General features: G+C 39.4%; 3 protein-coding genes across 3 annotated transcripts in view; 1 reads left to right on the forward strand and 2 right to left on the reverse strand.

The window, feature by feature from the left end:
* The window catches only part of uggt2 (UDP-glucose glycoprotein glucosyltransferase 2), a gene marked incomplete at both ends in the record, with an annotated part of 30,811 nt that extends 30,252 nt beyond the window's left edge, over positions 1–559 (forward strand). The window contains 2 exons of the mRNA XM_079230900.1: positions 219–378; positions 537–559. Coding sequence (XP_079087026.1) covers positions 219–378; positions 537–559 — 183 coding nt within the window. The remainder of the gene's footprint in view (positions 1–218; positions 379–536) is intronic.
* Positions 560–2,677: 2,118 nt separating this feature from the next.
* dnajc3a (DnaJ (Hsp40) homolog, subfamily C, member 3a) lies at positions 2,678–12,509 on the reverse strand (the record flags this gene model as incomplete). The annotated part of the gene is made up of 12 exons (XM_079230360.1): positions 2,678–3,199; positions 4,156–4,304; positions 4,739–4,871; positions 7,570–7,690; positions 7,892–7,997; positions 8,216–8,335; positions 9,540–9,721; positions 9,843–9,995; positions 11,294–11,368; positions 11,575–11,699; positions 11,806–11,916; positions 12,428–12,509. The coding sequence occupies 12 exons, from the start codon at positions 12,507–12,509 to the stop codon at positions 3,051–3,053; spliced, it is 1,506 nt and encodes a 501-aa protein (XP_079086486.1). The 3' UTR covers positions 2,678–3,050.
* Positions 12,510–14,857: 2,348 nt separating this feature from the next.
* On the reverse strand, positions 14,858–16,056 carry LOC306747910 (claudin-10-like; the record flags this gene model as incomplete). Its single annotated transcript, XM_079231012.1, has 5 exons — positions 14,858–15,047; positions 15,142–15,249; positions 15,378–15,459; positions 15,547–15,708; positions 15,825–16,056. 5 exons carry the CDS (start codon positions 16,054–16,056, stop codon positions 14,858–14,860), a joined length of 774 nt encoding a protein of 257 aa, XP_079087138.1.
* Positions 16,057–16,788: the final 732 nt, after the last annotated feature.

Consider the following 16,788-nt stretch of genomic DNA (forward strand, 5'->3'; position numbering starts at 1 on the left):
AGTAGACAGGAATAGGAAGCATTGTCTCTTCGTGGTATAGAACACCACTTGGTAATTCAGACACAAGACAGTGGCTAATGTCCTTTTAACAGAATTAGAAATCAAATTAGGTTCAAATGCTTGCCACAGAAAGTGATGGGAATGACAATGGGGCTTACTGGGAGGAAGAGGCACTGGTGGCTGAAATGATGGGCTGTTTCTGCTTTTCTTTGCTGCAGTGCAATAACCCAAAGACCAAGGAGCCCAAGCTAACGGCCGCAGCAAGGATTGTGCCCGAGTGGGTTGAATACGACAACGAGATAAAGCAGCTCCTGAGACACGTCCAGGAAGACTCAGCAACAGAGAAACAGACTCCTTCTCTTTTACAACATGAACAAGGTTACTAAAGATCTCTCATTTTATAAGCCAGAAAAGTAAAAATATCTAATGTACCTTTTGTGTCATCAACTTTTTTTCTCAGCCAAATGTTTATCCCTCATCACTGTTTGTTTTCATCCTTTCTTTCCAACCTCCACCCAACACCCTCTGCTCAGTAGACACCAGACGTGATGAACTTTAGTGCCTGCCAGCATCATTCTGAAGAGGAAGGAGGCAGCACCTTTACAAGCAGGCCTCCTGTGAAGCTTGGAGACAGACAAATCCATCTAAACATAGCCGCGGAGCGTTGCATTCTCAGCCGGAGAAGGACGTGATATTTTCAGAGATGCCATATCTGTTTCTGCAGTCGATATGTCTTACACAATTAACACACGATGTAAGTGTTAACTGCCAACTGTGAAGTTGTGGGGTGCCATCAGCACTACAATCAGGGCTCGGTTAGTTTGTGGTTACCGGAGAATGAAGTGAGCACAGAGGGAATAGTGGAAGGAGGTCAGTCAAAGCACTCTTATTAGGTTTGTTTAAAAATAAATAGTATATTGCACTGATAATGTATGCAAAGCATCTAATAGTGAAGGCACATCTCTGAGAATCTAATCTCAAAGTTTAATGTTTCTTATTGTAGAAAACATTCTGAAAGCTGGTGCATTTAGGTATTCTTAATTTGAAGTTGACTAAATTGCCCAAACCAAAAATGTAATTTCATAATAGGCAGCAAAGTTGTTACATTTGACCTTGGGCACTGATTATTATTATTATTATTGGTTGTAGCTATTATTTTTGCTGAAGGAAGGATAATCTAGGGAAGGTTTTTTTTCTTTCTTTCTTTTCTTAACCCAAATCTTTTTTAGTTCAGCTTTCTCTTGCAAGATGGGATCAAATGCTTACATCAAAAGATGGCTACATCATCCATCCTGCCTCGGTATCAGGGCTTTATCTTCCTCATCACCATCAAACCGATAGCCAATCTTTGGATCATTTTAGTTATTACTTAGCCGCTTCTTTTATTCTGAATTATGAAGTTAAACGTGTAGTACAAAGTTTAAATATGTGATCCACGTTCAGCATCACCATTCATCAATATGATCAGCTCTGCACACACTTTTCCTTCAGTCCACAAATGGATCTACACACAGCGATAAACTTGTTTTGATATTTGTCAGTGGCATGTTTGGCTTAGCCAGAATAAATTGTTTGGGAGTCTCCAGCTGCTTCTCCAAAGCATCACCTTATCTCAGGCAACCACATCAAATGTACTTAATACAAAGTTGTATGAGTTGGCATGCAAGGCTGTGGTAGAAATAGTAAAAAAGGTTGAAGAATATCAGTTTAGTTTAGCAGCCTCTTTGCTTACAGGTGGATTTTTAATACGATTTTGTACAATTTGCATTATGTTCAGTGCTGATCCTTTGACCTGTATGATGTGGGAGATTCTCAAGTCCTTTAGCACCCGAAGCCTTTTCAGGGTTTGCAAATTCTGTGACAAAATGATTTATTTAGTACCCTTTTTTATATCTTGTCATAAAATCAAAAGGAGTCAGACCTCCTACCAGCCCTAATCATTTTCCTACTGTTCTTAAACTGCTGTTTGCAGACAATTTACTTACCCAAACAGCGATTGTCTATACATATCTTAGCAACTGTAGAAACTAAGGGGCAGTTAGCAAATGATCTTGTCAGCCTGTCCCGACAAAATCATGTCCTGTTAAATGTATTAGATGACTCAGCAAACCAGGCAAGGCTTAGTTATTGCCAAGTGGATCAAATAATCCTCCTGAAGATCATGGTTTATGGATATAATACATGATTTTAACTTATTACAGTATGTTTACGTCTTGCATACATTCAGCTTTACTGTATTACACTTGATTTTTCAATATTAAAATTCCACAATGAACCAGTGTTTTTTGTCTCAGGAATAACACAGGTAGGTGTTGCTGCTCAACCAAGGCCAGCTGGAGTTTTTTTCCCCCCATCTTAAGTAAAAAACTAAAGTGGGTGCTGCTCTCATGACACCCATCTTCTACTGTGCTGTGTCAGTTGGAATTGTTTATATTACCGTCTGGTGTGAAAACAATAAATCTTTGCCACAAAACCAGTGACTTCTGTCGTCCCCTCGTGTGGTCAGTGGTTCATGCGGTGAAAGGTCTCCAATGAGAGAGTTGGTTCCTCGCCATGCACCATTAGATCTAATGAAGAATTAGTATTTAAGTGCTAGTTCTCAAACTGTAGCAAAGTCACCCTTACTATACAGCAATACTCTTTCCCCTCAATTCAATAAAAAAAAAAAAAGTACATAAATAGGTCTTTATTTACATTTCAATAAACTCCATTCATATAAAAATAGCACTGTACCTATGTAAAAGTTGATTCTTATGAATGGATATTAATTGTACAGTACACAAGTGTCAGAATTAACCCCTTGCCATACGGATAAAAGCTGCTCCACACATGGCAGATATTGTTAGCATAGCAACAGACCTTCCCCAAACGGAATTCAAAGTTGTATTACTCAACAACAAAGATGCATATTTAATTAAGGTCACTGAATTAAAGTCACAATTAGCTCCACATCTTTGTGAGACTTGTGACATTCCTCATGCCATTGATCTCCTTTTTAAATAGGGAGGGAGATGCACATTCTACTCCAGCTATGCTGGATATGAACTTCCTCAGTTGAAGTTGAACTTAAAGTTAAAGGGTCCAGAGCCAAATGGATTGAAACCCTGTTGGCCACCACGGAAGTGCTGATGATGATGATGACCCTGCTGGCTCTCATGATCCATGGGATCCTCCCCGTGGTCGAACTTGGTTCTCATTTCTAAGAAAAATGGAATATGTTAGTACAGAACAACTTATTACTGAAATGAATATTGTATTTATATGTATAGCTTTTGGATCAGAAATTATTTTGAATGATTACCATTTTCTTTCATATTTCAGTAATGAAGAAAAACAATATAATTAAAGTGATTTGTGAAAATTCAACAAGGCTTAACATACACACTTTTGCCTATAATGTTTTCCTTTATTTCACCTGCTGCTGTCGGCAGCTCTCATGAATTTCAATACATTTGAGTCTTATTTAGTTGTCTTTATTACTGGAGCACTTATGGCGTAATGACAAAAGAAGCATGTGGATTGGACTTGATACGATCATCACCCACGACCTTAACCACCCGCCTAGACCAGCCAGATGAACCGCCACTAAAAGTGGAGTCGACTGTTGCGGGAGGATAAGGAGAAGAACCAAGATGGAAGCCAACCCAACTAGGACCTCCGGGTATTCAATACCCGATCTCTCCTGGCCAATGTCGGGTCGCAGGGACATTCCCGCTCACCCAGCAACAGGAGGCTGTGCAGACATCTTTACAGAAACCTGGCATCCCGGATTAAGCTGCATTTAACAGGCGGACCGCAGGGGAACGAGGAGGCGGACTCCCGTTTCCCTGATGTTAAATCTTTATTGTTAAGATGTCGGCCATATTGCCCAGAATTAGTTTTTTTTGTTGCTGCCGTTTGCATTACTATGGATTAAAAATACATTGCATTACAGGAATGCACTACCGGTTGTGTTTCGTTTGTCATTTCTTTCTTATGTAGCAAATGCTCTACAACTGCATTTCATTATGCAACCCTGTGTGGCATTATGACAATGATTCATCCTTAAACCTTAAAGCAGGGAGCTGTTCACAGCAGACCCTCAGATGCCTGATCTTATCTGGGAGACTGACAGTAACAATTTCCACCAACTTTGCAGAGCAGCAAACTTTGTACCTGGGTCGGTGAGAACCTCTTTAGCCTGAGCGATGTCGATAAACTTCTTCTCAGCCTTCTTCTTTTCCTCTGTATCCTGGAAGTTGTCCGGATGCCACTGTTTTGCCAGATTCCTGTAGGCTTTGATAATCTCTTTTTTCTGAGCAGTTCTGTGACAAAAGGGCAAAACATTATTAGCACATTTCTTAAAGATGAAATGTCTTCTTTTCAACACAAGCGGTCGAGGTTACCACATTGGCTGTCGTGTCATAAATCATTACGTTGCAATACAAACAGTGCATTCATTGCCTTAAACTGTAATTCATCTTGAATTTTCACTAGTGCTTTTGAACACAACAATGTTCAAAAGGGGGACATGCTGTGGTTTTCAAAGCAGCAGGGCTTGTTTGTAGAGCAGTGGTTGTAAAACAGTCTCAACACAAACAAAACACTTTCTAATGCAGTCTTGTCAAGCAACCCATTTGTTAGAATAAAACAAAAGTAGCCCAATTCTTCCGACTTTCCCCAATAACATTCCCCGTCTGTAATAATGCTACAAAACGGAAGTAAATAAACATCCATAACTCCAGTGATCAGTGCCCACCTCTTCACTCCCAGAATCTTATAATAATCCTTTTTCTGAGACTGTTTGAGAAGTCGCTGAGCTCTCTCCAGGCCTTCTTTTATCTGATGGTCGTTCTCGCTGTGTTTTGCCGCAGTCTCATAGTCTCTAATAGCTGGAGGAAAAACAAAACGGACAGAATCAGTATCGTTTACTCATCCAAAGCAGCTGATGGGAAGTGAAGTATAGTATTTAAAAAGACAGTAGAGGGGAAACAGGACCTTGTAGTGGAAAGCATCCACCCTGCTAAAGTGTCTTTTAGCAAGGCAGAGTCACATCATGTGAGGTTCATCATTGGATGATGACCCTCACAAAAGACACGAGAATGTACAGTCATCAGCTGGCAATAAATTGCATCATCTTTTCATGCATCTTAATTTAGCTATTGTGACACCAATATCGCTCTGTGTTTTATACATATTATTAGGAACTTTGGCAGAGCTTTTATTAACATTGAACCCCTTTGATAACTCAACACAAGAGAGCGGTGCTTGTATGAGCACCCCGTTAAATAGGACCAAGACTGTAAAGCCATGCTAGCAGCTCAGTCAGGCTGAACTTTGATTGAAACGCTAACATCAGCATGCTAACATGCTCACAATCACAACACACTGAATGAATAAGACGCACACAAAAAAAAGATTTTCAGTGTTTATTTTATAATTTAAATGTCAATATTATGAAGCCTCCAAGCTTTTAACTATTCTCATTATGGAGAAAGTATATATTTAAACCAACTACTGAAGCTTGCTGAGACTGTTGTGATAAGGTGCACGATGCGAGACAGAGCATTTTTTCATTGCTTCTCAACATGGCGACGCCCGAGCCGACGAATTGCAGCCAACGGTGATGAGAGTACAAACTATACGAGAAACCCGCTGACGGAGCTAGCAGTGGTAACCGGAGGGTGAACCGGAGTGTGGGTGCTACGCTTCATGACGCCGTCGGTCGGTGCAGCAAGTCAGCGAGGAATGCTCACGTGCACAAAAAACTAAGTGCCTCTCCATTCAAGCAAGGAGAGAGTTCGCTGCCATATTAATGCTCTGAATGTTGCATTTCAAAAGATGTGATCATCTGTAGTGAAGTACTTTTTAACTTAACAGCGAAGCATGTACAGAAAAAGCCCAGATTTAAAATAATTGACATTTAAAAAAAATATTATTGCCAGAATCATTGGTATTACTAAGTGTTTAATGTTGACATATATAAGATACAATTATTTGACGAGTGTCCTAAGTAATCCCATCTCTGAACATGTTTGATTTTACACGATTATAGAAGCCATTTTATTCATTATCACCTTAAGTTCATGTTGCAGCTCCAGGCTGTTTGTGTGCTTTGAGGCTTGTTTACCCTGTGAGGCGTACCGACGGGAATTGAACACCCAGGAGTTCTGACAGTTTATGACAACATCTACAGCCTCAGTATGTTATTACTCCGCTGCTGACCTTTCTGGAGTGATGGTGATGACAACTGTGGGTTTAATTGGACGTTTGTGTACATTTTCTTTTTATTAATACGATACGTTAGGGACTCGTTTGATCCTCTTATTTTAAATAAAAGCAACCATATTTGGGGCAGTTTGTCGATTATATAAAGCGACATAAAAACGGTCGTGGAGCTTTAGTCCGTCTCAGTTATGTTTCCTAAATAGCTGCTATTTTCTTTGTGTGCATGTTCACTTTTACATTAAAAAGTAGAAAAAAGTTAAGTAAAACATAATTACGTCACACTAACTTAAAGTGGATATAAATAAATACATTTCAGCGCATGCCTGTAACACACAACATGTTAGCTTTTACTTATCATTTAGTAAATTATTGTTTCATTTATTTTCAGCTTTAGAAATCTATCAATTTGAGATAAACATGTATTTTACAAACATTTCACCATCAGACAAGTGGGCATGAGGGCTTCATTGTCAATGCTTTCACAAAGCGAAGCATTGCACACTGATGTTACCAGTTTGCTTTTCTGGCGATTCGCTCCGTACCACAATGGTAGGAGAGGCATAGTAGCCGTTTGGCACGTTTGAACATGTTAGCAGCGCACTATTTCTGTGTTCTATGATGTTTTACACAGTTAATGGTTGAAGGCACATGCTAACATTATTTTCCAAAATCCCACAAGTGTATTTTGAGGTTTTGCCTGCTAGTTTCCCTTTTTTAAGAACCTTGTCAAGCTAGACAAAGAACAGACTGGCAGGCCTGGCTTTGAGTACTCCACCAGCGTCACCAATATCAATCCCCTCTGCCAGGGAAGGCTTTATGGAGATAGTAAGTACTCTCTCTCTCTCATTCATACACATATATATTTATATATAGTATGGTATAAATGTTCCAAAAAATGCCATTTGCCGTTTTTATGCCTTAAATATAGTAGTTATATGCTTTAACAAAATTAGATGTGGACACTGCTGTATTTATCTATTTTGTTCTTATTTAAATTCAAAGGGGATTTGGTGATGAAGAGAAACATTGTGTTAAATGAGGCAACTTTGATGTAAGCATCCATCACTTTTCTGACTGTATGTTATATTATACATATTTTAACTTAATTTCACTGTGTATTTTTTCTTTTTTATGTTACAAGGACCCCCTGTGTTAGACTCCTGCCATGACACCAGCATACAGTGCAATACCAGTTGATGTGGTACACCTAACTAAAATGGACTTTCTCAACTGAAATTAATAAGTGCCAAGTGTAGGTTGGTAGACCCACTCAAAAACAGTTAGTGTGATCCAGGTTGAGTGTGGAAATTTAACAGACTCACTTCATTAAATTGAAAAATAAATTTATCCGACAGGACTCACCTTCCTCATACTGTTCCTCTAGGATATAGGCCTCAGCTCGGTCCTTCAGCACATTAACGTTCTCCGGATCAGACTGGAGGACTTCGCCACATACTGACAAAGCTCTGCTAGCCTGCTGGCCCTGCTCATCACACACACACACACACACACACACACACACACACACACACACACACACACACACACACACACACACACACACACACACACACACACACACACACACACACACACACACACACACACACACACACACTAGTTAGATGTATTGTAGGTCAAAGACTGAGTTACTGCATGCCATGGTAGCAGGAAGGGGTCTTACCTGAGCTAACGCATGGCACATGCGCTCCTTGGCAAGGAGCGAGAAGTGGTGCACATTGGGCTCGGTCTTCATCACTGCCTCGTATTTGCTCACCGCGTCTTCATACCTAGAGCGGAAAGCAGGTGGGGGTTTGAACAACGCTGTGAGACACACACACGCACGCTGCTCTGTTATTTGCTTTGTTGAGACTTGCGATATATCTTGTATGTCAAGTAAGATGGATTTGAATTAAGTTGAGTTTTGCGTGCCAATGTATGAGATCAGAAAGTCAGAGTGCTTGAAGGAGTGAAAGATGTCATTCTAGAGCTGAACACACACACACACCTCTGCTCTTGGATGAGTTCCTCTGCCGAATGGATCTGTTTGTTGAGCTTCTTGACCTGCTTGTAATGGCTGTAACATTGTTTGTGGTCAGGATCAAGCTTCAGGCACTCACGAACCTCACTGCAAATCATACAAGATGAGGTGGAAGGTCAGAACAGGACAATTTTACATATTACCTGATGTTCCTGCAATATTTCCAACGTTTAAGGAGTGGACAAAAATAGCAAGAACAATTTAAAAAAACACAACAGATTATAACCATGTTGACACTTTTTAAGCTTTAGTTTGTCTTGTTAAAAATAATCTCATTATACGAGTACAAGTGTTGCTGAGGGTCTACTTATGATAATCAATCAATCATAAATCGGCTTTATAGGCTAAGAATGAGTGCTCATACCAGAACTCTAACAGGTTATTTTACTCTCATTGTACAGACACAGAAATACAGCTAAAAACAAGGACATACAAACTATACAACAAGGATAAACATATCATGTCTATAAGCGTGGCCGTTTCTGTAAATTGCAAACACTAATACAGTAGTGCAATAGTACAGAGTGCAAATGTGCTGGGATAAATATTAAACAGTTAATGTAACAGATTGCTTTGATACTCATGTAGTTTGTATTTAGCATGCATCTTCCAGATTTGTTTTCAGCCTTTATTGCTTGCCACATTAAATGCAGTATTTTGACCGTGGTAATGATTGTCTTCGTTGCCTAGGCAAGAAACAATGAGCTGAATACCAATAAGCATTATGAGTATGCATGAAAAATCAAACTTTTCAAGGCAACATGTACAGAGGTACAAAATGGCATTTGTGCATGTAATTAACTGCAAATATTGAGTCATGACTGAAAGATATTAATACTTTGATGTGCCATTATGAAAAATCATTCAAATTAAAGTTTAGAGAAAATAGTCTCAACAATAAACAAACTTAATGAGCCATTTTCAGCAGAACTATTGCATTACATTGTACAATTTGTTTTGTTATTTTGTCCAGCGCCTTATCACAAAAAAACAAATGAAAGAAATATGTATGAATGAATATCACTTTTCTATTAGCCATCTACACTAGACTACACCTAACTGATATAAAGCAGAGCTTTAATCAATGGCGTCTAAAAAAAAAGAAAAATGACAATGTACACAAATAATGTTAATGTAATCTATGAGAGATGACTGTGCCACGTTTGATTCTGGAGAAAACCTAAGTAATTAGTAAGTGACACTGTTAAATGCTGATACTTGGCTTGGCACGAGCTCAGATAGTGATACCATGTGGGAGCCTTTAAGTAAGGAGTCTGCAAGTGAGTCTTACTTGAGGGACATCTCATGGTCTCCAAGATTATAGTAGATGGTGCTGAGTTTGTAGAAAGCTCGGGTATTGTCATTCTTTAACTTGGATGCAGCTTTGAGGTCATTGATGGCTTTCCCCATCTCTCCCATCAGAATAAAACACTCTGCTCGCATCTCACGAGAGGCCACATCCCAAACGCAGGTCTGTAACAGGCAGAAAATATCTAGTTATTATACAAATGCTATGTCAACTCTGCGGTGATTACCATGGACAATGTCATGCTTGCAAGAAAATTTGGCAATGCTGACAAGGTAGATTTCTAACCTCAATGACAGTGTCAAGCTGGGCAGCAGCTGTCACATAATCCTGGGTGTTGAAGCTGCTGCGAGCCTGAGCCACTAGTCGCTGAATTTCATCCGCCTTTATCAGCTGACTCTGGGCTTCCCTCTCATCTTTGTCACCGGGGTTAGATTTCAGCTGGAACATTGTAAGGTAAGACATTGGATTGCATGGTCATGGTCATGATTAAAGCAGTCTATATGGGAATAAAAATTAGTGTAAAGAGAATTGTATTCATTCCAATAAGAGTTCTTATATTTCTGAAGAGCAGTGCTTACCATTCTCTAAACCCATTACATTATAATCATCATATTCAAGAGCAATCTCACAGTTTCCTGCAAGCTCAGCTTTGGGGAAAAAGCGTAATGCATAAATGTGATGCGTTAAGATGGGCCAACGTTGTGTACTGCTGAAGCAGCAGGACAGCACGCACCTCTGGCTAGAGACTTCCACTTTATACCCACAAAATGTTGCCCTTGTAAAACAGTCCAAGCTCAGAAGTCTGTTGGCCTCTGCTGGGACTGTGGCTCCTTGCCCTCTTGAAGGAGGATTGCAATTATATACTCTCAATTCCATAGACACGCCAAGAAAGTGACGGTTTAAGTTTGAGTGTTTAAAAAGTTCAAATCATACAGTTTAGCAGCCTGTAGCACATTGCACTCTTTCAACCGGAGGGTTTATATTACATCCTGACAAACAGGAATAGAAGACTAACCACTGAGCATCAACCTACCCCATATGCCCTTAGCACAAAGTAAGGAACTTTATTTTCACCTGCAGGATTAACTCCCCTGAGAATTGAGCATCTTAAATGTAATCTAAGAATTAATAGCAGATATAACACGGGCATCTATGTCTTCTGGGAGTGTTGTGAAACCTCTCAGAAAAAGAAAAGAGAGAGAGAGTAATTCTAATGGAAAATGCATTTGGGAGCTCCAGTCTTAATCTTTAACGAGCACCTTAAAATGATCCCTTCAGGCCCAAATTAGAGTTCACTGCCAATTTCATTTTTATCTACATATTTCATGATGGCTGATGGATCCCAGGGTATCCTTGTTCTCTAAGGTCTCCATGAGTATGTGTATCTGTTTTTGAACTTCCTTTTCACTTTGTTTCAATTAGGAACAAAACCGTTCACATTGTCAACCATATACAATAAATGATAAGAGAAAAATAAGAGCGCAAAGTGTAACCAGAGTCAAATTCCATGTGTGTGTACATGGCCAATAAAGTTGATTCTGATGTATAGTATTGTGAAATAAATACACAAAGTGTGCACACTGCATAGAAACATAAATATCCTTCACAACAATAAAGCTGTAAATAGCAAGGCTACAGAGCAACACTGACACCTCCTGGTGATCTCTGCTTATCTAGAAGTAGTGACTTCTTATTCTTGTTGCTGTGGAGTTTAAACTGGGTATTCCAATACTTACCACCTTCTTAAAGTCACTCTCTGCTTCATCTAGTACCCCCTGCTTCAGAAGGAGATTTCCTCTCTGAAGGCGTGCCTGTTTAGGGAGGCAGACAAGATTTATTTTGCACAAGATTACAAATATTCTGTAGACTTACAGTATCAACACAGCTGACATAACTGACTAGTTTTCCAGAACAGCAGTGCCTGGGGCTGATTTAAATATTTGCACATCTATTATATATGCACGACTAAAATGGTTTCGAAACATTTCAGACCAACTGATGTAAAAAGAAAACTCACAGATGTGAAGTCTGGTTTGAGTTCAATAACTCTGCTTAAATCTGGCAGTGCAGACTTTGACTTCCCCATTGCTAGAAACACTGTAGCTCTCCTGTAGTAGGCCATGTAGTTCTTGGGATCTCCATCTGACAGAAGGACAACGTAAAGATGACTATACAACTTTTGTGTTGCATTTATTTGAGTAAAACATTATTTGATTTTTTTTTTTACTCTCGATGCAGCAGCACTTACCCACAGCAGCGTGGAAATGAGAGAGGGCATCGGCCAGCTGGCCAGCAGCGAGCAGTTTCTTCCCCATCTCCATGTGATTGTCCACACTCCCATCCCTGCCACATTTCACTCCTGTAAAAAAAAAATAAAACAACGTAAACAAAGTGATATTACCACCGACTAGTTGCTCCACTCTTGATGCGTTCCCGTTCACTAACTAGCTGTTGCCGCAATGACAGGAGGCCCCACGTGGCGTGAATCAAGTCGGTAACAATAAGAGAGAATACTTTGGCATGTCGGGTAGCTAAAGCTAGCTGTCATACGTCACGCCAACGATACGTTGACAACTAAAGTTGCGTTGCTGAAGCTGACGCGAGGCTAACGCTACCAAAGTGAAAGCCGAGTACACGTGGAACATGACACAACTGGTTATTGTTGCTTTTGCTAGTTAGCTATCGATATAAGTTAACATAAGTGACTAGCCAGCTTAACGTTAGCCAACTGTCATCAACTTCACTAGCTAACATAGTGAGTCATTGACTATAACTAACTCCGAGCCGTGGTCGAGGTCATATGATCGTTAACGGTGACGTATATTGGATACTTAGCTACACTAACAGGCTTAGTATCGTCCGCTTCTTACCTTCATATCTCATGTCAATCAAAACAAGAACATAAGGGATGTAAGTCAGTAATTTGTGAGCGACGTGGTCGATGGAAACCATGATTCGACTTGCATCAGACAGGTCCACTCTCGTTGTCTCACACACGTCAGCCGATGCTATTCTTTCTAGTGTTTCGCTTAATTCTCAACAGTCCCATGTGTTGGCCGATATTTATTCATCATTGCTTTTCTTTTCCCAGTCACAGCGGACCAGAGTACGGCCGGTCGTGTGTGGCTGTGATTGGCTGGATCGTTAGGAAAACCCCGCCCACTTCTGCTGGTTCAACAGCGAGGAGCCACGGCAGCACAAGCCTTGTCCCCACCCTGCGCGTGTGCGCGTGGTTTTGTTTTTCTACATTTTGGGGAACCCCACGTTGTGGGGACCCCACAAAGTGCTAAACCCCACAAAGCAACCACGTACCCCAATATGTTAGTTTATGTGGGCCTGTGGGTAATAATGTGTGCAAGAACAAAGAGAGCTCGGGGTGTCCTGGGGCTTGGATCCATGGAGAAACATTTGGGCCGTAAAACCTCAAATTAGATGGCCTCTGGCATACTGCTACTATTCCACCTTATACTTTGAATTATTTATTGCATATTTCAATCAGTTTGCCTACACTAGAGTAAAGCTGTTCTAATTATTGCATTGAAGAGAATTGAGCTTGTGTGTTTTGAGTGTCTGTAGATTGCTATTAATATATTAAAATCACGCTTATTCTTCACTGATCAGAATGTTTGTAATTAGTAATCATTAGACCTTATTCATTATTTTTTGAATTGACATCTTCACTGAGGAAGTCCCCAGTATGTGTTATCAATGCAATTCTTCAACTAATAATGTAAGCTAGACTTAAATGAGTAATCGACTGTTTGGTTGGCAGGATGCATATGGAAAGCTCTGCTTCTCATCCCTTTGTGTGTGATTATGCTAGGTGTGGCAGTTTATGATTTAGAGAACACTGGCACATCCAGGCACACCAGTGCTGCCAACAGTCTAGAGACTGGTTGTTCTTGTTACAAATACTCACAAAGAAAACAGTTATAGTATGTGTAAGAATAAGTGTTGGAAAGAAAATTTAAATAATCTTGTCATGTATTACATTTATCACAAAATCCTCAATAGTCAAATGTAACAAATACAAGATACTTTCAAGATACAATATATTTGTTGTAATTCTACTCAGCTGAGTTGGTGGTAAATAAAATAGTACACTGATATGGCAATGGTACAGCAATGGTATAAATAGTCAGATGATTGTAAAAGTAGCAATATCACTATTGACACACTCATTAACATAAATATTACAAGTAAAATACCTGCATTCAAAATGTTACTTAAAAGGCCAGAGTGTACTATTTAGGGTGATCTATTTTCAGGAATATAAAATGATATTTGGATGTTTTCCCTTGTGTGTAATCACCTGAAAATAACATTAATTGTGTTTTTGTTACCTTATAATTAGTCATTAATATCTACATACTCTTCACGGAGTGAGACACCGCCAAGTGTCAACACAACAGTAGCCCAGAACGAACAAACACCGGCTATGGAGAAGGCCATTTGCTTTTTTGCATTTCTTGCCTTCTAGTTCTCCTAAAACACTTGGCCCGAGGGAAAAGTTTAAGTTGTCACAATCTGCATCCTCACCACTAGATGTCGCCAAATCCTACATGCAGGACTTTTAAGTAAAAGTACAAGAAGCATGTCATTACAAAATCAAAAGTAAAACGACTCCTTATGAAAATGGTACCCAACTAATTATTATGTACAGAACCATTATTATTGATGCATTAACACGTACGCAGTATTATAATGTTTAAGTTAGTCGAGGTGCAGCTAACTTTAACTGCTATATATACGTTAAACTATAACCAAGCACATATATAAACAGATCATGTGTTATTGTATGCAAAATCCTACTCTGCAAAGTAACTATTCATTTTAGGTGTCAGATAAATGTAATGAAGTAAAAGGTAAAACAAATTATCTACAATGTGAAGTAGATTAAGTACTGTACATGGAAACTACATGTACAGTACTCAATCAGTACACTGATTGATCAGTACACTGATTGAGTGAATCTACTTTACAACAATGCTATTTAATTATAAATATTGGAATCCTGATGAGTCTATCTAAAACAAAGTAACTATATTATCTACATTTCTATAAAAAAATAATTAGTGGCAACAACAACAACATCTAAACATCGAAATGATTACACATGTTTTGGGACTTGAATAGCAAAGAGCCAGTGCTTTTTAAAATATGTTTGCTGTGGAAAAAGGCCATTTCTAAATTTGATATTAAAGCTCAAATATGGATTTTGAAATATAAAATGATCATGAAAATAAAGCCACACATACATTTTATGGACAAGGACATAAACACAGAATATTGAAACGAGGTCACACATATGCATTTGTAGCTGTCGTCTTGGTAGTAGTGGTGGTTCCAGAGATGCTGCTGCCTCTGCTGCCACTGGTGATCCCGGATATTCGGCTCCCACTAGACACTGTGCGAGCTGAAGAAATGCTTTTTTTTGTCGAAACAACTGTGTAGGCATCAGGAAACTGGTAGTCGGGGTATCTTTTTGAGCTGTGAGGTTCAGATTCAAGAAATGGGCGGTTATTTTACTGTCGACAATAGAAATGCTGGAAAGAAAATATCAGTGACAATGGCAGAATTTTACCTTGAGTGGCACCCTTCCCTCCCGGCAAAGATACTGTAAATAAGGCCTCCGACAACAAGCAAGGTGGAGCCTCCCCAGCCGATGAAGACACCAACGCCTATTTCAAATCTGGCCATAAATACAAGAATAATATATAAATGTACAATTATTCCTTGATAGAGTCATCTGGTAAATGTTGATGCATAATATAATGTGAGTTTGTAGTAGATTTTATGCCACTTGAAATTTGTACATACTTTTGAGGTTTGTAGTTAGGGTCTTGAAATTCTGCTCTAATTTTGTTTCCATAATAGGAGAAAGCAATCATAGAACACATCCCTAAAACAATAATAACATATTGAGTCAAGGTTAATCTTACAGTGTATTGCTATGTGACTTCTTTCAAATAAGTCTGTAATGTCTTACCTCCAATAAGGTAGTTCATGCCCCCAGCAAAGGTTACTCTTGCATTAACAATCTCTGATCCACCAACCTTAGTGCACTTCATTCCCACTAAGACCAGAACGGATCCAAAGAAAGCCAGGATAATAGAGATGATGATGAGAGCACGGCACATGTGAATGTCCCCTGTCCAAGCACAGCAAAGTAATAATACACAGCATCCATTAAAATGTGGAGTAAAAAAGACTACGGATCTTGTTTTTCCAAATCATCATGCCTTGTGCTTAAACACATTTACTTACAATTCAGAGCAAGCATTGATGGAATTCCTTTGCAGTCAGATACTCCAGTTGAATCGGATATACAATCCTTCCACAGGTTGGAGAAGTAGTTTGAGGTGGTCAACACTATGCTGTCTACCTCAGACCATGTCCAGATCTCTGTTGGCATTGTGGAACAAACCAGGATCCATCCTGTTATACAGACTACAAAGCAGCCAATCTCCATGTACATCACCACAGTCCTGTAACTCATGCTTGCGTTGAAGTTGAGCCTCTATACAGAGAAAGGTAAAATCCAACAGCTCCTGATCACAAACTGTGGAGCCCCGCAGAAAACACACCCACAGGCCAAACTTGGTTTGTGTACATCATCACATGTTTTGCCTTAAACTATGTTTCCACTGTCTTGTGATGGTCCATTTGGTGATGTGTTAGTTGTTGGTATAATACACATGAGCCGACCAGCATGGGTTCCGTCTTATGTAACATTCAGCTCTTACGACAGATGATGTGTTAAAGTCTAAAAGGGGAAATAAGGCAATGGCAATGGAAATATTTGATTTATTTCATCATTGAATATTAAACGATTTAAAAATGATGACACTATTTTTCAAACATTGATGATGTTGACAGAAGCAACTTCTTAGAACTGAGAAAATGCTGGTGCAAAATGACGAGGACTATCATTAGTCATACACTACATTAATTGATTATATTACATACATAAATCCTAAAATAAAAAAAAAAGTAATATGTACAACTGACAAATACATGGCTTTTTTGCTACATAGAAAAAAGAAGAAACAAATTCCCCAGCATCAGAGAATAAATTTCATCATAGAACTTTAAATTCGGGGTTGCATGGTGGTGTAGTGGCTAGCACTGTCGCCTCACAGCAAGAGGGGCCGGGGTTCTGATCCAGGTCTGGCAGGTCTTTCTGTGTGGAGTTTGCATGTTCTTCCCGTGTCAGCGTGGGTTCTCTGGC

This window comes from Taurulus bubalis, assembly GCF_910589615.1.
Source record: "Taurulus bubalis genome assembly, chromosome: 15".
Classification (NCBI taxonomy): domain Eukaryota; kingdom Metazoa; phylum Chordata; class Actinopteri; order Perciformes; family Cottidae; genus Taurulus; species Taurulus bubalis.